The 21,065-nt window shown below is 49.7% G+C and overlaps 2 protein-coding genes across 2 annotated transcripts in view; one reads left to right on the top strand and one right to left on the bottom strand.

The window, feature by feature from the left end:
* Positions 1-6,428: 6,428 nt before the first annotated feature.
* Positions 6,429-8,696, top strand: KCNG1 (potassium voltage-gated channel modifier subfamily G member 1). The gene is made up of 2 exons (XM_041417854.1): positions 6,429-7,187; positions 7,674-8,696. The coding sequence occupies exons 1-2, from the start codon at positions 6,429-6,431 to the stop codon at positions 8,442-8,444; spliced, it is 1,530 nt and encodes a 509-aa protein (XP_041273788.1). The 3' UTR covers positions 8,445-8,696.
* A 10,369-nt stretch (positions 8,697-19,065) lies between these two features.
* Positions 19,066-21,065, bottom strand: part of MOCS3 (molybdenum cofactor synthesis 3) — a 2,288-nt gene continuing 288 nt past the window's right edge. Inside the window, exon 2 of the mRNA XM_041417834.1 lies at positions 19,066-21,064. Within this exon, the coding sequence (XP_041273768.1) occupies positions 19,484-21,064 (1,581 nt within the window). The 3' untranslated portion in view covers positions 19,066-19,483. The remainder of the gene's footprint in view (position 21,065) is intronic.

Here is a 21,065-nt window from a genome sequence, read left to right as displayed (position 1 = left end):
GCCCGGCACTCCGTGCTGGAATCACTGCACGTGCTCTCAAATGAACTCCATTCTGTCACCCAAGTTTTCACAGCAAACACTGACCAGAACTGTTCCCAGATTGCTCCCTGGGAGACCCTATTGAGATGTCCTTCCTCTTTGACAGCAAAGATTTTTAAATACAGGCTTTTGTTAGCAAGATTATTCCAGATTATTGTGCAAAAGTCAAAACTCTCGTACCTGTCACTGTGGCCAGTAAAACAAATCACCTCCCTGCTACAGACAAAGGCTGAGAGCCTGCTCAGAAACCGTTCCAAAGTCAAACAAAAATCCTGTGCAATATCAGGGAAAAGCAGCCCGAGCTGACAGCCCTGTACACAACTGCTGTTCAACAGCTCCGGCTGAGGAATATCAGCACGACTGTTCTGTGTGCCCACACAATCCTGAACCGCGGTCCCATCTACTTCGGGGGGAGAAAAGAGGTGTTTTGCTAAAATTACCATAGTATGGATTTTTTATTTGTATCACCATAGCAACAAAGGACTCGGCTTGAACTGAGACCCCGCAGTGCTCCGGGTGAAGGGCACAATGCCCGCAGGACAGACGGCCCTTGTCCCTTTGCGGTGACTGTCCCCATCCCGCTCGGAGGTGCGGGACATCACCTGCAGGGAATTCCCACCAAGAGCAGTGCCTCGGCAGGGAAGGGAAAGCAGAGCCCAGAGGAGCCGTGATCTCTGCACCCACGGGGGGACAGCAGCGCACGGGATGGGAGCGTTCACTCGAGAGTCCGTGACAGAGCTCGGGCTGCTGGTGGCTCCTTAATCCTTAATCCCTTAATTCAGCTGGCCGCTTCCAAATGGAGATTACATCCACACCGAGTAACTTCCACCCAGATGTCAAACACATGTCATTAGAAAGTAGAGCTGGGCAATGTTCTCCAAGTGCGCGACAATGACCCGGTGCTCTGATTATTGCTGCCGTGCGCCGCAAGGGCGCCCCGGGAACACAGCACGGGCTTGGCTCTCCTGGAGCCCCTGCGCAGGTCGGGGAGACAGTCGGGATGGGATTTGTGCTTTTACTTGTAATCCCGCTTCTCCAAGCAGCGAGCGCCCGGTGCGCACGGCAGGGGCAGAGCGGCGGGGCGGCCGGGGATGGATCCCGTACCGGGGCAGGGCTGCGGGCAGCCCGGGATGGATCCCGTGCCGGGGCAGGGCTGCGGGCAGCCCGGGATGGATCCCGTGCCGGGGCAGGGCTGCGGGCAGCCCGGGATGGATCCCGTGCCGGGGCAGGGCTGCGGGCAGCCGGGGCAGCCCGGGATGGATCCCGTGCCGGGGCAGGGCTGCGGGCCGGGCTGCGCTCCTCCTCGGCTGCGGGAGCTCCTCCTCCTCCTCCTCCCGCTGCCGCTGCTGCCGCTGCTCGTCCGGCGCGGGCGGTGCGGGGCAGGGCTGCCCGGGCGCTGTTCGGTGCCGGTGCCGGTGCCGCACCATGCGCGGGGCCGGGGCTCGGCCGGAGCGCTCCCGTGCCGCCCGCGGCCCCGGCGGAAGCGCCGCTCGGTAGCGCCCGGTGCCGACCCAGCCGCGGGGCTCCGCGCTCGCCGCCCGCTGCCGCCGCCGCGGGCAACTCGCAGGCAAGTTCGGGCAACTTGCCTGGCCCCGGGGGGAGCCGCGGGGCAGCCGCGGGGGCAGCGCCCGGCCGGGGGTGGCCGGAGCCGCCGAGCCCCCGGAGCGGGCGGGGCCCCCTCGGCTGCGGCAGCAACAGGTTCTGTCCCTCCGCAGGGATGGAAGAGAGGGAGCGGCCGGCATTCCCCGCCGGAGCCGGGCCGGGAGGGGCTCGGCCCGCTGTGCCCCGGCCCCGCCGCGGACGAGGCTGACGGCGCTGCCCTCGCCCCGCGCTCCCCGGCCGGCTCCGCCGCTCCGCGCTCCCGGGGCTGCGCGGCGCACGATGGAGCATCGCCTCTGCGATTTCTGCCGCCTTGCCTAATCTGAAGGTCCTTGGTAGCTTTTATTTTTAAATAATTAAGGGATGTGTTTTATGTTGGTGTGTTTACTGACTTCTGCTCGTTGGTGACTGACAGACGCATCGAGGGAGCTGTTCTTGACAGGCAAATGTCTTTCCAGTGGATTTTTTTTTTTTCCATTGGAAAAGACTTGGGGAGGGGTTGAGGACAGGACCAGCATGAAAGAACTCTTCCATGACTGCGTATCTTAATTTCGGTAGCACAATATTTATCAATACAAGTAAATGTCAAATCCTTTACTTTTTAAAATTATGTTTGAAGAGATTGCTATGAATGTGACTTGCTAAAATTTGTTGACATAAATATGTTTCACAGCAGGAGAGTAACTGCAGTTATTAATCCTGATGTATTTCAGAACATTCTCCTGGGGATATAAGTTATCTGCAAAGTTGTTTCACTTTTGATTATTATCAGTAGAATAAGGCTCATCTTTTTAAAACCAAACAGTGAGTAACATATTTGACATAATTCTCTTTGTAGGCTGTCATAAGATGCCACAACTGTCCAGCTCAGGGACAGCAAGACAGAGCATGTTTTTTTTCATCTTATCTGCTTTTCAGGAGAGTTTTATTTCATGTTATACATTGACCTTTCTGAGTTTTACTTTGATTTGGCTGGAAGTGCAGTTTTGCAAGCAGAGTTGAAGTTTGAGGTCTGTTCTTAGGCTGTAAGGAGCTGCAGGAGTGTGGCAGGAGGTGCCTGGCAGTGAGGCACAGCATGGAAATCCTGTGCCAGGAGAGAGCTGAGTGTGGCACTGCTTGGAAATGCTGCCTGCTTAACTAAGGAAAGACTAAAGGAGGAGAGATCATTACATTGTTCCTTATGGAATTCCTTCCAAAAATTCACTATATTCATATTCAAGCTGCACTGAGATCTGAAACTTTTTTTTTTGTGTCTTTTTAAACTTAATTTACAAATGGTGAAAAGCAACAGAGATGAGATGCAGGCACTGGAACTGATAGAAGAGACGAGGCGGGAGTTCTGCATCTTCTTTTCAGGCTTGTTATCATCCAGGCACAACTTTGAATTGTCTGTGCCGTGGAGCAGGAGCAGGACTCCTTGCAGGAGCTCTGATTACATCAGAGATGCACTGCAGAATTCAAAATACTGCAGCGGACACTGGGGGGGGGAACAACACTTGCAGTGGAATTTATATCATGTTTCTGTTGAGTTCTGTTTCCTTCTCTCAGAAGGGCATCTTTAATAATTCTTTTCCCATTGCCTCGGAGTCTGGCATCCTTCCTGAATTTTGACTGCAAGTAAGGGCAGCACGGATTTCTAATTTGATTTCTTCACCAGACATAATGGATATCATCTTGTGCAGGACAGATTTTTGAGACTATGTCCTCTCTCACTTGCCATGCACAATCCACCCCTTGGAGTCACCCAGAGCCCTTGCCCTCGGCTGGTTATTCCGTGTTCCTGCAGCTTCTAAAAGCCAGAGCAATCCCGGGGTGGATAATGCAGGAAGAGACAGTTCTTGCCCCAGTAAGTTTACAGAACATGAGACGACATGCTCAGAGAGAAGGGATGCCCAAGAGGAGAGCACACTGCCAGCAGGGCAGGAAGCTGAGCTGGCCTTCAGTGAGTCCCAGGCACTCCAAGGGCAGAGTGCTGCTCACACTCAGGCCAGGAGGGCTTTTACCCTTGGGCCTGACTTAGCCAGAGCAGAGCAGAGCAGAGCATTTCACTGTCTCAAAGTTCACCTTGTTTGGTTGCTGTCAAGGCTGGGCTCTAGGCTAGCGTGTGTGTCTGACCTTACATTGCTGTGTGCTGTCTTCACTCCTGGAGGCATTTCCTACCAGCTGTCCCCAGTGTCATCAGGCTGCAACGGAGGAATAAAGCAGCTTGTTTGGGCTTTAAGCTCAATAGCAGGAGCCCTTCCATTAATTAGATCTCTTTCATCCTAAATACATCATTCTGTCGAGGCACCTCAGAAGGAAAAGAAGAAACACAGAGAGAAATGCACTGGTTTATTTTTTCTCCTTTCTCCCTTCCTTCAAGTCAGGCCACGTTTATTATTGTCCTTTATCTCCTCCTACTCTTCCCCTGTAGATATGATGCTGCGTGTATCTGAGGCAGAGAACATGAAAATAACCCATGTGGAGCATCAGATCCTACGTGGGATTTGTAGGCTTGCCAGCTCTGGTTATGGCAAACCAAGGAGCAACCTTTTCTAAGTGCAGCCACCCAGTGAGGCACACGGGGGATTCATCTGTCCAATTTGTTGTCTCACACAGGTCGAGGAGCTGGCAGTGAAGAAAGAAATCCCTTTCTCTTTGCTCTGCTCTTTCACAGTTGCTGCCTCAGGGTTTCAGCGTGTGTCTGACACACGCAGAACATTTACATTTCCCTCTCTCCATTGCTTCCCATTGTGTCAACTGTGGATGTGCTGGGAGATCAAACCAGTGACAGAGATGAGCTGCCTCCTCATTTTTCCTGGCTGAGATTCAGAGGATAAGTTGTTGCTAACCAACATCATCTGGTATTACAGAAGGGAAAGTGGTTAACAGCTCCCACTTATCCATATCTTATATCAGTCATAATCTTCATTCTGTTTGGACCAGCCCTGCTTTAGACATGGCTCAGGCAGAAGGGAAAAGGCATTTTAAAATAAAACAGCAGCTGGTCTGGGAGATGAAGCCCTACACAAACATCCATCAGGCAGCCCTGGTTTCCATGTCAAACCATAGCTTGCACTCCAGTGGCATTTCTTCTGTTGATCCATGGCAGGGGGGGAACAAGATGAGCTTTAAGGTCTCTTCCAACCCAAGCCATTCTGTGATTTTGGATGAGTGAGGAGTCAGGAAATAACTCTCCACCCAAAGCTGACCTGGGGCCACCTGTTTGTAGGTGTGCACAGAGCTGCTCTGTTCAGCCCAAACCCCCGGGAAGTTCAGGAGCAGGACTGGGAGAGTTTTTAATTGAAGCATTGTAAGTGCCCTTGCAGCAAGGAGAGCTCTTCAACTGACGTGCAGCTGTGCTTTGAGTCCTTTGCTGTTGGGTAATCATTTGTTTTTCTTCTTTAATAGGTATGTACCACTCCTGGTGTGGTTTATAAACCCAGCTTCTGAAAAGGAGGGTTCTGTGGCTCAGCAAGTGGCCCTAGCAGGGGTTGTATCCCCGGGGTGCACATCCAAGGGGAGGTAAGTGCAGCCAGGACAAGAACAAAACTCCACTGAAGCCAATCAACTGGAATATTTATTCCTTTCCTGTGGACCTCAGGCTAGAAACCCAAAATACTGGTGCATATTTAATGTCTCTGTATTGTACAATCTCCTTTATAAACAAACACTCTTACCAAGTGAAACTCAGGGACTCCAAGCACTAGCTGAGGCTGAGTGTGCAGATGAAAGGTCTTGGAGCAGAGCCTCCTGTGGAGGAGCAGATTCCAGGCTGACTCCTAAAGTGCAGTGACTAAGGGAGGATGGGAGTTTGAACATTCCCAGCTCCTGTGTTTGATGCCCAGCTGAACTCTGTTCCCTTCACTCCCTGGACTTTACGCCAGTGTTGCATGAGCTGAATTTGAACGGGATTTTACAAGTTGTCTTTAGAAATGTTTGGGTTCTCACAGGCAGAGGTAGAGGCAGCTTGGCTCTGGGCACTGCAAGGACAAAGCCCTCTTACTGCATGTAGGGTGTCAGTGATAACCGAAACAACATTCCAAGGTCTGTATGGAAATCCTGTGTTTCTTTGCAACCTTTTGTAAATGAGGCCATAAAAAGGGAGTTGCCATGTCATTAATTGTGTGTTAACTCTATACAAATGTTTATGTGATCACCAATACAAGTGAGCTTTTTTCCCCCAAATAGTTTCCAGATGGCCTTTTAGAAATTAGTTTTGTACTAACTGGTTGTTAGAAATGTGTATTTACTGAATTACAACATAATTGACTTCTGATTGATTCTATTTATTTCATGGGTGCTAAAATACTCAATAGTTTTATGAGTAATACTTTAAAATATTATACAATTTAATTTTCCTACAAAAGACACTTGAATTCTGTGTCCTAATGTGATACTGTCATCATTTTTATACCTCCACTCTGAACCAGAAACATCCTGCCATGTGGAGGAATTATTTCTGGTTTCCATCTTTATCTGCTGGGAACTGAGACCTCTGTATCTGAGAGAGGAGAGTCCTCCAGTGTGATAAATCTGCCAGGCAGAGCTCCTGAACCGGGCACAGCCCCTGGCATGGGGTCAGTGCTGCCCAGCTGGACAAGCCCAGCCTGCCCAGAAAGGTCTGACCACGCTCAGCCACTGCTGTTTTCTTTCCAATTGCTCTCATCATCCATAGATGCCTTTGAGCTCCAACCACTACACTTGTCCAAAACCTGAAAGCAGCCTGCCATTTCCTCACCCCTGTGTCTGTTTTCTGTTCCAGAAGACACTTGCAGAAGCAGCGAAGGGATGCAAAGTTGTCTTCCAAGATGACTCTTATGCCTGGAGAAAATTCCGACTATGACTATAGCGCCCTGAGCTGTACTTCAGATGCTTCCTTCAACCACACGTTCTTTCCAGAATCTGAAAGCCTCAAGGGAGTGTTTTACCAAAGAGCCAGGCTAATCCACCCTCAGGAGGATCTCCTCAAAGGCTTCCACCCCGACGACCGCAAGCGCCACATAATTATCAACGTGGGGGGCATCAAGTACTTGCTCCCCTGGACCACGCTCGATGAGTTCCCCCTGACACGTCTGGGACAACTCAAGTTCTGTACTAATTTTGACGACATTCTGAACATCTGTGACGATTATGACGTGACGTGCAACGAGTTCTTCTTCGACCGCAACCCGGGGGCGTTCAGGACAATCCTGACCTTCCTGCGGGTCGGCAAACTCCGGCTCCTGCGGGAGATGTGCGCGCTGTCCTTCCAAGAGGAGCTGCTCTACTGGGGCATTGAGGAAGACAACTTGGACTGGTGTTGTAAAAGGAGGTACCTGCAAAAAATGGAGGAGCTCACAGAGATTAATGAACGGGAGGATGACCTCCTAGAAAATGAAACAACAGGTGAAACAGTAGAGGAGACAAAAATTGGTTTGTGCATGAAAAAGTTGCAAGACATGGTGGAAAGGCCCCAGTCTGGCCTTCCTGGAAAGGTGTTTGCGTGTTTGTCTGTTTTGTTTGTAACTATTACAGCAGTGAACTTATCCATCAGCACCATGCCTGACCTGAGGGAGGAGGAGGAAAAGGTAAGTTACCTTTCAGGATGCCAAGTGGTATGTGCTGGGAAGAGCAGAGCAAGTACAAGGTCTGAGGTTATTGACTTCAATGGGGATTTTGCAGCTGTCTTTAGAGGGGAGAAAATATTGTGACCAATATTTGAAATGTTACATGACTCTTCAATTACTTGTAAGAGAATTAATCATATCCAGTTTCACGTCCAAAGAAAATTCTCTTAGCGCTCTTCTGTATATTACCTTGTTAGACTTTGTATTTGCTATTTAGAAAGCCTGAAATTCCCGAGCAGTATCTTCTGTGGAATAAGCAGTGCCTTTCTAAGTTTTGCATTTAGCATGTTCCAAGCTGCCGACGTGTTTCCCCATAGCAACAGCTTCAATTCCTTTAATATTTTGGCTTTAAAAAAAAACCAACACAGAAGCCTCTCCTCCTGTCACCGCACCAAGTAAAACAGTTATTACCCAGAGCCGATTACAAACTCCTCCTCTTTCCTGCAGGGTGAGTGTTCCCAGATGTGCTACAATATTTTCATTGTGGAGTCTGTGTGTGTGGCATGGTTCTCCCTGGAGTTCCTGCTCAGATTCATCCAGGCCAGGAGCAAGCTCGCGTTCCTGCGGCGGCCGCTGACGCTGATAGACATAATCGCCATCCTGCCCTACTACATCACCCTGCTGGTGGACACGGGCTCCGAGGGCTCCAAGAAGCCCAGCTCGGGCAACATCTACCTGGACAAGGTGGGGCTGGTGCTGCGGATCCTGCGGGCGCTGCGCATCCTGTACGTGATGCGGCTGGCGCGGCACTCGCTGGGGCTGCAGACGCTGGGGCTGACGGCGCGCCGCTGCACGCGCGAGTTCGGGCTGCTGCTGCTCTTCCTGTGCGTGGCCATCGCGCTCTTCGCGCCCCTGCTCTACGTCATCGAGAACGAGATGGCCGACTCGCAGGAGTTCACCAGCATCCCCGCCTGCTACTGGTGGGCCGTCATCACCATGACCACCGTGGGATACGGGGACATGGTGCCCAGGAGCATCCCCGGGCAGGTGGTGGCACTGAGCAGCATCCTGAGCGGCATCCTCCTCATGGCCTTCCCGGTCACCTCCATCTTCCACACCTTCTCACGCTCCTACCTGGAGCTGAAGCAGGAGCAGGAGAGGATCATGTACAGGAGAGCACAGTTCTTACTGAAAGCCAAGTCTCAGATGAGCAATGAGTCGCAGGGCAGCGAGGTTTTGTTCACCACTCTCTCTTCCGAGACTAGGGACAATGAGTGAGATTTACCTCACCGTTTCTCTTGCTGTCATTGTACCGGATTCCGTCTCTTAATTCGCTCTGGAAGCACCTTACAAAGGTAATCCTCATATTAAAACAAAGAGAAGGGGCTCTAACCAGGACCTGATGTGGTTTAAGAAGTCTGTTATTATGCTGTTCCTTCCTCCCCCCCATAAAATGTATAGGGCAGAACTCTCACTGAGATCATGCAGTGGGATTTAAGGAATTAAAACTTCTCTGGCAACAACAAAAAATAAGAGCAACATATAATTATGCACTTGACAGGCTGTTTTGCCATTTGTAATACACATTTTTCCAACCGAATCACAATGTACATAATCATTAAACAGGCTACCATTTTTCTCCTTCCTCTTGTATATAAATAATGTAAATACATCAGAATTAATGGCTAAATTGTCTCCCAGTAACACGCCTTAGAGCGTAATGGAAATAACCACAGATGTTTGTCCCATTGTGCTTTTAAAAAACGTCAAGTAAGATTCGTCACTGAGCACAGAACCAGCTCTTCCTCTGCGAGTCAGCCCTAACCACAGCAGAACAGAAGAATCGAGCTGTTCATAGCCTAACCTTGCTAAGGATGTAAATACTCAGAGCACACCAGCTTCCAAATTTAATTGCTGTTACAGCATTGATCCGATGCCATCGAATGCAACATTCCAAGGAACAAAGCCTTGGAGTTCTGCAGCACTTAATGCTGTTATCTAGAGGTGACTAGCTGCAAACCCAGTGAAATATGCATGAGGAGATGCCAGCCTCCCCACCATCTGCTCCCAGCTTCACTCTCCCTCAGCTCTGAAAGGGAACTGGGAGAGGGCAGTTCAGGGACCCCAGCACTGCTGGGCAAACTGGGGCCACCCCTTCCCACGAGCCCTCCCTTCTGGGGCAGGAGCAGGAGCTCTGTGCCCGTGAGGGAAGAAGAAAATCGGATTTGAGTCATGGAGGGGCACATGGAGAGCTTTGTGCTTCCCTGTCCTCCATCAGGAGGGACTGGGCACAGGGTTCACTTCAGCTCTGCTGAAGTTACACACCTGCTGGTAATGGGGAAGGTTTTAAATAGGACAGGAAAAAGCAATGAACACCCTAAAGCACAGCCAGGTATTGTTCATCTTGGTCCAGGCTCTGTCCCGAGCACAGGGACACTCAGGTTTGGCACAGGTTTCTCTGCAGGCTCATGGCAGACCCCCTTTATTTCAGAGGGAATGACCCTGACTTGCAGAACAGCTCAGGAGAAAAACTCCAGAACTTCAAAAATAGTTAAATACAACTTGTTTGGATTTGTTACAAGAAACTTGTTTGATTTCAGGTGTGCTTACAGGTAAAGAAAAGCTGATTTAAAGAGTTTCACCTATTTTCCACTCTTTTCCAGTAAAATGATTTACTAAGATCTAATGGAAATTTAGAAGTCCCCATCACACTGACCAATGCTTCTTTGTCTTAATTTACAGAAATACTATTTCTTATTGGCATTTCTAGAGCAGGTTGCAAGAAATGTCAGAATGCATAAAGGTTTGTGGTTTAAATGAAGGCCAAGGACACAACATTGTCCTTCCAAAAAAAGTAAATTCAGTTTCTCAGTCTGTGCTGTTTGGCCTAGCCTACAGCACACTGATTTTCTGTTCAAATTTCTTTAAAATACCATTTGAAGTTGTTCTGATATGCTTGTTCCTGAAGGAAAATTCCAAAACTTTTAAAAATGCACTTTACAAATAATTAGGGCTCTAGCATTCTCCAGCCTGTGGTAGGGAAATGTGCCTATGGAACATTACTTCAGAGTGCTAAAATATCCAGTCTAAACTCTTGGCAATTAACTCTGTGCCAAAGCTGCAAATGAACCAGCTTTTCACTCTTGTTCTTCATCTTTAATTAGAGTTGGACAAAAAACAGGAACATCGTGACAAAAAATTCTTCTCCCCATTTTTTTTTTAAATTTGAAAACTGTTTGATCATCTGGAGCATTGGCTCCAGCACAAGTGCTATGCATCTTCTACCTTTGTGTCAGCGTTCGTTATAAAAAGAACTGGTAATTAGATTAGTCCTGTGAGCAACAGTTGCTTATCTAAGAATGTGTTTGACAGGCTGAGCCATAAATAAGGAGCTGTACGTGAATATAAGGAGAAATCAAAACTTACCAAATAAAACCTAAGCTCATTTCCATGTTCTGCTAGCTAATAAATGCTGTAGGGCCATCCATTTTCTCACTGTCTTTACATTAATGTTCATTTATTTCGTGTATCACTTAATTTTTTTTTATCCCACAACTAGAGCTTGATTCTAAAGCCCTTGTCCAATAAAAATAAAATAAAAACGTCACCCTGGAGTTGGGTGTTGGTTGAGCAGAGCTGTGAAAGCATCTTGCCTGTTGCAGGCAAGGAGGGACGGAGATGCTGTCGGGGATGTGCCCACCCTGTGTCGGGCTGTGCTGGGCACCAGGTGAGCTGTGTGAGCAGCTCGGGGTGTGTGGTGGGGGGCTGTAACCTCCCCGGTGTGCTCCACAGGGAGAGCTCTTGCTGTGCTGAATAAATCCAGCTCAGATTCCTCCGAGCACAGCCTCAGGGTGCGCCCCGCCTGCTGCACTCCAGCTTTCCTGGGGCTCTCCGTGCTCACGCCTCTCTGTTTTCTGGGTTTTTAGTCAAATCCATGGCAATGGTGGCTTGGCTGTTTCCTGTGGCACAGCTGTCACTCCTGCCTGGCCTTTCCCAGCGTGGGCAGTGACCAGCACAGCTCCAGCCCGAGCACTGGCAGCGCTGATGGAGCCTGGCAGGGGCTGGCATGGCTCTGGGTCCTGCTCCGGGGGCTCTGGCCAGCTGCAATCCCACAGCAGGAGCTCTGCTCCTCGGATTAACAAAGGGATGGGCTCTCCCTGCCTGTCCCTGTGCTCCTGCAGGAACAGAGGGGTGGAGGGTGGCACAGGGAGTGAGGCTGGGGCACAGCTCTGAGCAGGGCCAGAAAGCAGCAAAGGAAATTATCCCCCTGCAGGAAAATCCAGGCTCAAGATTGTGTAGGGACACCTCTTCCTTGCATGTTGTTCCAAGAATCACAACCACAGCTCTTTGGGACAGAACTTTAAAACATTTTAACAAAGAATCTGTCAGATTCAGAAAAGAACAAGAAGGAGCCATAAAAACCGAGAAAGAAATGTCCCTGTAGAAAGCAGAATTTCCAGGTAAGGTGGTACATTAAATTACTTTCTCCGAAATCTTTCCCTTTCCAGCCTCCTCCTGCCTCAAAACGAACTGAAGCCCCTTGGTGGGTGCAGCACAGGAAAGAAGGCAGAGCCACGTGGAGAGTCACTCCAGAGAAGGTGACTGAAACCATTCATTTTGTGCTCACATGCACCACAGGTCAAGGCCCTCAAAAATTCTCTGTAGGGAATATTTAGAGCTCGTCTCCATTTGACCCTTTACCACGTTCCCAGTGTAATTCATCACCCCAGATCTCCGCAGTCAGAGGCTTTAGCAATGTCTAATTAAACAAAAAGCTCACGCAGGGCTGAGTCACGGATTCCCACGTCTGGGAAGGAGCCCTGGTGTGCTCCACACATCCCTGACTCGTGTGGGCAGAGCTTCACTGGGGGCTCAGCCTGATGCAACAGCAACATTGTTGGCTGCAAAATTTCACATCCCTCTTTGCGGTCTGCAACGGGCTGAAAACTGGAGTAGATAATTCTAAACCTACATAGAGTGAGTTGACTGTTTAATGATTAGTATTTCAATTAGAATAATTAGAAATGAAACAATAAAAGAAGTGTCAAATGTGACTTTGAAGACCACGACAGCAATCCCTGCTCACACCAGTCCTCTGGCTGGGCTGTCACAGATGTCACCATTTTCACAGTCATTACTCACCATTTACTACCAGGAGTTGGTACAATACTGCATGGCCCATTTTTGCTGTGACAATAATTCTGTTGGCTACCTCATGCAAGATTTGACAGTGGATTTAGTATCTATTTATCCAAAAGATGACAGTGGTACCAAAATGCAGGGAGGAAAAGATCCCAAGTGCCATGAGCTGGGGGATCTGGAGTGTCCCAGACACAGAGAGTGCAGCCTACAGAATCCCAAAAGATCTGAAGGCATGGAACTAGAGCAATTCAGCTGGCAGCAGATGAATGTCACCCTGCCAACAAAAATGCACCTCAAAAGTTCTGTTGCTACAGCAGAAATTGCAAACCGCTGGATTCACCCACTCACATCCTCTGTGGGATTTACCCACCCTGTTCCAGCATCCCTCATGACCTCAGCCTGCTTGCCACAGGGATGGTCAGAGCCAAAGCAAGGTGAAGGCCAGGTTAGATGGAAGATGTGTTTGTCCCCTGAATGGAAGCAGCTTGTGTGAGTCCTCAGGACAGGACTCTTTGTCTGGCTGCTGCAAAACCATACACCACTAATAAAGATACATTTCTACACCACCAATAAAGTCTCATATAAAGGAGAAACATAAAGTCTCCAATAAAGGAGAAATTTGTGTGCTGCCAACCTGAAAGTGTTCAGAGTTTGGCCTATTAATTTTTAACATTAAAACAAGTCCTCCCTCCTTTTTTGCTCATTGTTTTTCTTTGTCATTTCCCAGTGTCTCACATCTCTGAAATACTCCCTAGAAATCCCTAACGAGATGAGGAATGTTATTAGCCATGAGCCTGCCAGGAGCATGGTGAGGAAACTGCAGGATCAGGATACCAGGGGATCTTCTGCCCTCTTCAGCAGGGCTTTCACTTTTTCTTTGCCTGCAGGAACTAATCCAGAAGCAAATGTCACTTGAACAGAAATTAAGTTCTGCCATAACTGGAACCACAGCAGGCCAATTAGGGTAATTAGAGCATATTTGCTACACTTTATAAATATTCATCCATTATCCCTGTAGCCCTTGTGACAGGAGCTGGAGCCTCGTGCAGCACCAGAGGCAGGCAGGGCACAGAAACCTGTGTAACTCTGTCAGGCTGAGGTCTCAGCTCCTCATTTGGCAGGTCCCCTCATTAATGACAGCAGCTTTGTAGCCATCCTTAATTATGGTCATAATTTAACTCCTACATTCATTGTGGGTCCAGAAAAATTGGGCTGTAAACCACAGTAATTAGTCTGCTGGAGGGACTGACCTGGAATATAAGAAATTCCCTGCCATCATCTGCAGATTGGGATTTTTTTTAACTTTACAGCTCATTTGACAGCTCTCAGTCGTGCAAGTGACGTGGTCAGCAAGATAATATTTATCTTTTTGATAAAGATAACAATATCATTTTAATGGTGCCCACCTCAGGAACAAAGGAGGCGCCAGCATAAATTTCTATAGTTAATTCTACAGAGAAATGAAGTTTTGACACAGAATTGCTGAATGATAAATTGAAGTGCTGCTCTCATTCTCATTAGTGATGCTCCTCATGTCACAGAGCAGCTGAGAGAAATCGTCTGTAACTTTCACAGTGCTGGCAGCTCCCAGGTCAGCCAAGGAAAAGATGACTCAGTTTCTTCACTCATAAAGAAAGGCACATTTTGGGCAATCAATAAATATTATCCTCATGCAAACCCAACCCAACAGTACAGCAGGTGACTTTAATTTTGGAGAGGAATATTTCTGGGGACAACATCTGTGAGCAAAGTTAAGGCTGCAAAGCATCTCGTGGCAGAGTGAGGGGAGGCTTCCAGAAGCCCTGAGGTTGGTTTGACAAAACTTTCCTTTGGGAGGGACCTGGGAAAGCCACAGGTGCATTTTGTCCCTGCTGCCTCCTCCTCTGCGCCGACAGCAGGAGCTCCAGCACACAGCTGCAGTGCTGCACCTGCACAGCACGTGAGAATTCCAAGGAATTCCCCCATGGAAAGGTGGCCAGGCTTGGCAGGGGCTGCCCAGGGAGGTCTGGAGTGCCCATCCCTGGAGGTGCCCCAGGAAGGGAGGGAGGTGGCACTCAGAGCTCTGGGCTGGGGACAAGGTGGGCATGGGGCACAGAGTGGAGTGGATGTTCCTTGGAGGTCTTTTCCAACCTCAGTGACTCTGAGATGCTTGGATTCTGGGATTCTGGAATTCTGGGATTCTGGAATTCTGGGATGCTGGGATTCTGGGATTCTGGGATGCTGGGATGAGGTACTGTTACATTTTTTGCACATTCCTGACAGGCAAAGCCAAAGGAACAAGTGCTCCCTGTAAATGCAGCTCTGGTTATTTGCTGTATTGGGTATAATTATATTTACCACCAGGAGAGGGACAGGACAGTGCCCCAGATGCCCACCTGGCCCCAGAGATGGGTCCGTGCTGCTGCAAGAGTCAAGAATGGCTGAGAAGCAGCCCAAACCCGGGCTGTGAGTCGGTGTTTGGGGAACGGAACGCGCTCTCGTCGGAGCAGGAATATTCCCGGTCCGAGGATCCTACATTGCCATCTACGGGCTGCTCCCGGCAAATCCCTGTCCTAAAGCACCCACACGCACCAGCCCACGCTGAAAGGGTGCATAACATATTTGGGGAAGTTCTTTTTAAAATCCACAGGAAAACATTCAATCCATTGCACGGCCTCTCGCTCCCAGAGCGGGCTGGTGGATCTGCAGGAAACGAGGATGAAGATACCATCACCATCACTTCTGGGAAGGGTGAAGCTCCTGGAAATATTTATGCAGCATTTGTTTGCTTGCAATATTGACAAGAGATACTTTTCAAAAGGCTAATGCAACGTTATCTGACTAAAATGACGATTTTCCAGATCACATGGGCAATGTAAACACCTCCATCACTCGTACAAGAGCAGCCCGGTAAGTAAAGCCATGGTTTTATTTGTAAAAGAAATGACAGAATCTAATTCAAGTGATTAAAAAAAATATATATATATAGTCATCTAATTGAAGATGACAAGGCAGCTATAGAGTTTTAATGAGTTCCAATCACTGTCACACCTGCTCCCTCCCACTACTCCAGTAGTAAAGTGAAACTGAGAGCAGAGTTTCAGAAGCGTGTTTGAAATGACAACATGCAAGTCCTGGCAATGACTTCAAAAAATTCTGCCTAAAACATGTCTGTCCCCCATGTGGAATACACCTCTGGCTCTGCACATACATATGTGTCCATATAAATACATACACAAAAGGGAAAGTTTAAACACTTTAATGGTTTTTGATAATTTTAAACACTTACATAGTGAAGTTAGAAGTGTGTTTCACAAAATGAGAACTTTTCAGCAGGGCTTGGAGCAATAGGACAAGGGGAATTGATTTAAATGGAAAAGGGTAGATTCAGACTAATGATAAGGAAGATTTTTATTCATGTGAGGGTGGGCAGGCCTGGCACAGGGCCCAGAGCAGCTGTGGCTGCCCCTGGATCCCTGGCAGTGCCCAAGGCCAGGCTGGACAGGGCTTGGAGCAGCCTGGGATGGTGGAAGGTGGGTTGGGATGGGATGAGCCTCAAGGCCCTTTCCCACCCAAACCATCCTGTGATTCCATGACTCCTTCCCCTGCTCCCAAGCAGGTAAATGCCCATTTGCCTAAAAGACTTCATTTCCCAGTCAACTTGCAAAGGAGCCATTTTAAATTTGGAGAGAACCTTTCCTCACCAGCAGGGATTTGGTCTCCTAGCAACAGCAGGAACACCTTGTGAGCCAAACTACAGCTCCCTGTCCCAGCAGGGCCAGGGAGCATCCCTCTGCTGGTCCTTCCTCCAGAGAGCCCAGCAAAGGGCCAGGACACCCAAAGGGACAGCCAGCACCCAGCTGAGGGTGCCAGGACAGAGGCTGGGGCTGTCACAGCCTTGCCACACCCTGCTGGCCATGCTGCAGCTGTAGCCTGACTCTGCATCCCAGTGGATGCCATCATTTTAATCATCCCTAATGCAGACTAGGAATACTTTAATCCCTAACGCAGACTAGCAATACTTTCTTCTCTGGCTGGAAAACTTGTACCACAGCAAGACTAGACTGAATTTCTATCAGCTTGCTTTTCTGCCATCATTTTGGAGGGCAGCTATTTTTTGTTCCTAGCAGGAGTATGAAATATCAGAATTGCAGGTACTTCACAGAGAAAAGAACAAGAGGGCCAAGCAGCACCATCACGCAGATACATTTCAGTTGGATCTGAATCAATCACATGGAATACATTGTAAAGACAGGATCAAAGGAGCACAGTCAAGGCTAAAAGCCTGGAGAATGGGCAAACAGAGGTGATTTTCCTTTCCTGTGGTGAGAGCAGTGTCGCAGTTGCTTTGCTGCTGTCAGGGGAGCACAGAGGGTGCAGCTTTGTCAGTGCTCCCACCAGAGCAGGTGCAATGCCCCACGCCTTGTCCAAGTCCCACACTCCATGAATTTGAGCTATTACAACTTTTAGAACATCTTAATTAAATTGGTTCCTTGGAAGCTGCTCACTGGAGTAAGATTTCAACATGACACACACTGAGCAGAGACTGGGGGAAAGTGATGTGCACCAGAGGAGTGCAGAATAAAACTTGGTAAACTCTGCATTTCTACTCTGTCTTTTGCCTTATTCTGCTTTTCTCTGCTTCTTTTCTTGCCCTGTACATATTTCCCACCAAGATGTTGAAGCTGCAGAGTGAGGTAGAGCATCAGGGCTGCTATATTTAACCAAGAAACACAAACCACAAAAGGTTAATGCCACAAACCAATTTGTGGGTGCGTTTTCCTGTTATTAACATAGCTCCAAATTTTACTACCCTAATCCATGTTAATATTCATCTCCATTTTCTTTTATTTCCCTGGTCTTTTTTTCAAAAGACCTGCACAATGATGGATTTGTGCAAGGGACCTCAGCTCCTGCTAAGCTTGAACTGCATCTCTCAAGCCTGGGAGTGCTGTGGTTTATTAACTTGCAGTGCCACCTAGCACACAGCCCTCACATTATTCTTTCTGTAGTTTCACAAAGGACAGCTCAAAGCTTTTGCATTAAAAAAAAAAAAAAGGATAAACTTATGCTTGGGGTATTTTAAGGACCTAATGGCAAGTCTTGTTTTGAACAGTGAAGTTTTTATTAGAAAATGCAACCCCGTGACACTGAGGGCAAAGGCCAAGGTCTTGTCCTGCCCTCATCCCTCCTGATAACAGAGCCCAGCCACGCTCAGAGCTCCCTGGCCAAAGCAGCTTCTCTTCATTCACAATGTCAACACACCCAACCTTTCACCAGCACTTTGGCAGCAATACAAATCAGAAAGTTTTAGTGCTTCTCTTAGAACTTCTAAGTAGAGTTTCTCCCAGTGAACAGAGAAACCAAACCACTACATGCTTGGAATTGAAGAATTAAAGCAAGTCAAAACAAAAGATAAGCCAGCAATAATAAGAATGGTTTGGGCTTAGTTGTGATTTTATGATCCTTGGTTGTTCAGGCTATCTTCAGAGCTCAGCACTGCCAAGGACTGCACTGACAGGAGAACACAGGCAAAACAATCCTGGAACAAGGGAAAAGACTTGACACACAATTTCTACGCACGCAGATTTAGAATCAAAGAGTTTTTCCCTTCTCCCCAAAGCCTTGGGCTCACCTTGCTTGGAATGACTGAAAGGAATGCCTTTGTGAGGGCAGAGGGATGTGAGACACAGCACCCACCGTGGGCATTGCAGGATTACTGCCACTGCTGCCTTTTACATTCCAGTCTCTTCTGGACATCACAGCGAAGAAGACAAACCACAGTGAAGACAGAAGAATTTAAACCCAGGTCAGGCATTTCAAACAAGTCCCCTGGTTTCTAATTCCCAAGAGAGGAAGGCCCAGAATCCAGCCACAATCAGTGACTGAGCTGTGCTCCACTGCCCAAGACTCGTGGGCACACACCACAAACACTGAAGTTTACTTTAACTCCTGGCCTTTCATGTTTTCATTGTTCTCTAAACTGCAAGATGTGACTCTCTGTTTACAAATCCACTGCTAGAACTATGGCACGTTATAATGCAGCTGGGAGCGTGGCTGCTCTCAAATTTATTTTACCAAAATACACCTTTTCAACTGCTAATTATAATGGCACTATTCTTTTTTTTTTCCCCCAGTAGAACGTGAAGATTAGTCATGACAGGTGTTTTTTCCTCCTCAGGATGTAAAGAAATCCATACCTTAATTAATATAAGGAGATAATTGCTATGCTGAGGTGATGAGGCCTCAAGCAGCTCTGTTGAGAAGCTCTTTATTTCTCTTTCTTTTCATTCAGCTAAGTACAGACACTCCCCAGATGTGCAGAGCTCTTCATGCCAGCCAGCAAATCCAACTGGGGAGGTGCCACTGCCACAGCAACAGGGAGAAAACTCAGGAAACAGGTCTTTGTCCTTGCAGGAGGGAGGACAAGCACCTCATTTTTGCCTCTCTCATCTCACCTCCTCATTATCTCTCAATCTCTGAAATCTTCTAAGCACTGATAAAAGCGTTTTCTGCCTGCTGTACCAACTTTCAGGGGTCAAACTTATGTCTTATTAGCAGTTAACCTCAGTTTCTCTATTCAAGCTGGGGAATCCACTGCTTTGCCATCCAGCAAAGGAGGATGGATGGCTCTGGAGGTTCTTAACACCCTGCTGCTGTTCCAGTCCATAAATACACACGGCTTCTACACAGAACAGAAAGGTGCTGACCACCACGGTCCCACCAGAGCTGTCCTGGCAATTCTCTGTGACAGATTAATCGTGCTACAGACCAGCTGGAGATTAACAGTAATTATTTTTTATTCGTTTCATGCACTGTTTCAATTTGTTAAGCAGTTCAGAGACTGAGTAATAACATGATTCCTGTGATTTGTTGTTTTCCAGGTTACAATTGCTAATTAGGATGTTCTCAATCACCACGTGCACGGGTCAGTAGTTATGCCAAGTTTTTACTATTAAATCATAACCAAGGAACACATTTGTTTCCACTTTCATGAACAGATTTACATTTTTATAAAAATAATCAGCTAGCTACAAAAATAAGCATTTTTCTTAGGAAAAAAAAAAAAAGACAACATAAAAAAGCAGTATGGTATTTGCCTGCTTTTCCCACGTGATATAGCCATTACACAGAGGAGATGGAACCCTACAGAACTCACTCTGAAAATATGTGGGTTTTTTTCACCATTTAAAATTCTAGTACTGAGGAAACGTCGAGTCAATTTTAGCGGCCCAAGCCATGAGCCCCCCTTTAATATCCTTAGCTAACACAGGACCAAATTCTTCGGCCGGTAACTCCTGCAGAATTTTTACAGCCTCCTGGGAATCGTTCCCCAGCTTGCAAACGGCGTACACAGGGAGAGGGGTTCGGCCATCAGTTCTGCGCCTTTCCTCGCGGATTCTGCTCTGCAGGCGCTGCAGAGCCTCGGGGTCGCTCTCCCGCAGCCTCCGGAGCGGGATGTGCAGCGCGTGCTGCAGGCGGCAGATCTCCGCCTCCACCGGCGGCCGCACGTCCAGCAGCACGTGCGGCACCCGCGCGTCCAGCAGCTCCTTGTAGCGCCGCACGGAGATCCTGTCCGCGCCGGGCAGCAGCCGCACAGCCCGGCACTTGTCCGTGGCCGAGGAGCCGCAGAACGCCTCGTAGTCCTGCAGGCAGGTGACGCTGGGGTTGTCGCCGCACGCGGCGCACTCCGCTTTCTTCGGGCGCAGCTTGATGTTGCGGAATCTCCCCTCGAGGGCGTCGAACATCAGCATGTAGCGGTTGAAGGAGGAGCCCATGCCCGAGGCGATCTTCAGCACCTCCAGCGCCTGCATGCAGCCGATGATGCCGGTGACCACGCCGAGCACGCCGCCGTCGGCACAGTTGGTGACGGTGTCGGGCGGGGGCGGCTCGGGGAACAGGCAGCGGTAGCAGGGCCCGCCGCGGTAGTTGTACACCACCAGCTGCCCCTCGAGGCGCAGGGCGCTGCCGGACACCAGCGGCTTGCCGGCCAGCACGCAGGCATCGCTGACCAGGTAGCGGGTGGGGACGTTGTCGGAGCAGTCGGCCACGATGTCGTACTGGCGCACCAGGCGCAGCGCGGAGCGCGGCCGCAGCGCCCCGCGGTAGGGCACGTACTGCACGGCCGAGTTCAGCCGCCGCAGCGCCGCGGCCGCCGAGCGCGCCTTGGGCCGGCCGCGCCGCGCCTCGCCGTGCAGCACCTGCCGCTGCAGGTTGCTCGTCTCCACCACGTCGTGATCCACCAGCCCCAGGCGGCCCACGCCGGCCGCCGCCAGGTACTGCGCCAGCGGGCAGCCCAGCCCGCCGCAGCCCACCACGAGCACGGAGCTCCGCGCCAGGCGCAGCTGCCCCTGCACGCCCAGCTCGGGCAGCACCAGCTGCCGGCTGTAGCGCAGGATCTCGGCCGCGCTCAGCGCCGACCGCGCCGGCAGCGGCGGCAGCTCCGCGGGGAAGCCGAGGGCTCCCTCCTCCTCCTCGTCGTCGTCCTCGTCCTCCTCGTCGGCATCCCCCGAGTCCCCCCGCGCCAGCTCGGCCGCCAGCCGCTCCCGCAGCCCGCGGGCTCCGTCCTCATCCTCGGCATCCCCCGCGTCCCCCCGCGCCGGCTCGGCCGCCGAGGGCTGCCGCACCCCGCAGGCTCCCTCGTCCCGCTCCCGCTCTCCGTCCTCCTCCTGCTCGGCCGTGTCCCCCCGCGCCAGCTCGGCCGCCAGCCGCTCGCGCAGCCCGCGCAGCTCGCGCTCCCGCCGGCGGATCTCGGCCCGCAGCCGCGCCGCCGCTGCA

The sequence above is a fragment of the Onychostruthus taczanowskii genome, unplaced genomic scaffold (assembly GCF_017590055.1).
Source record: "Onychostruthus taczanowskii isolate IOZ18803 unplaced genomic scaffold, ASM1759005v1 scaffold57, whole genome shotgun sequence".
Lineage (NCBI taxonomy): Eukaryota > Metazoa > Chordata > Aves > Passeriformes > Passeridae > Onychostruthus > Onychostruthus taczanowskii.
Note: the sequence above shows the minus strand (reverse complement) of the source record. Positions and strands in the feature narration are given on the sequence as shown.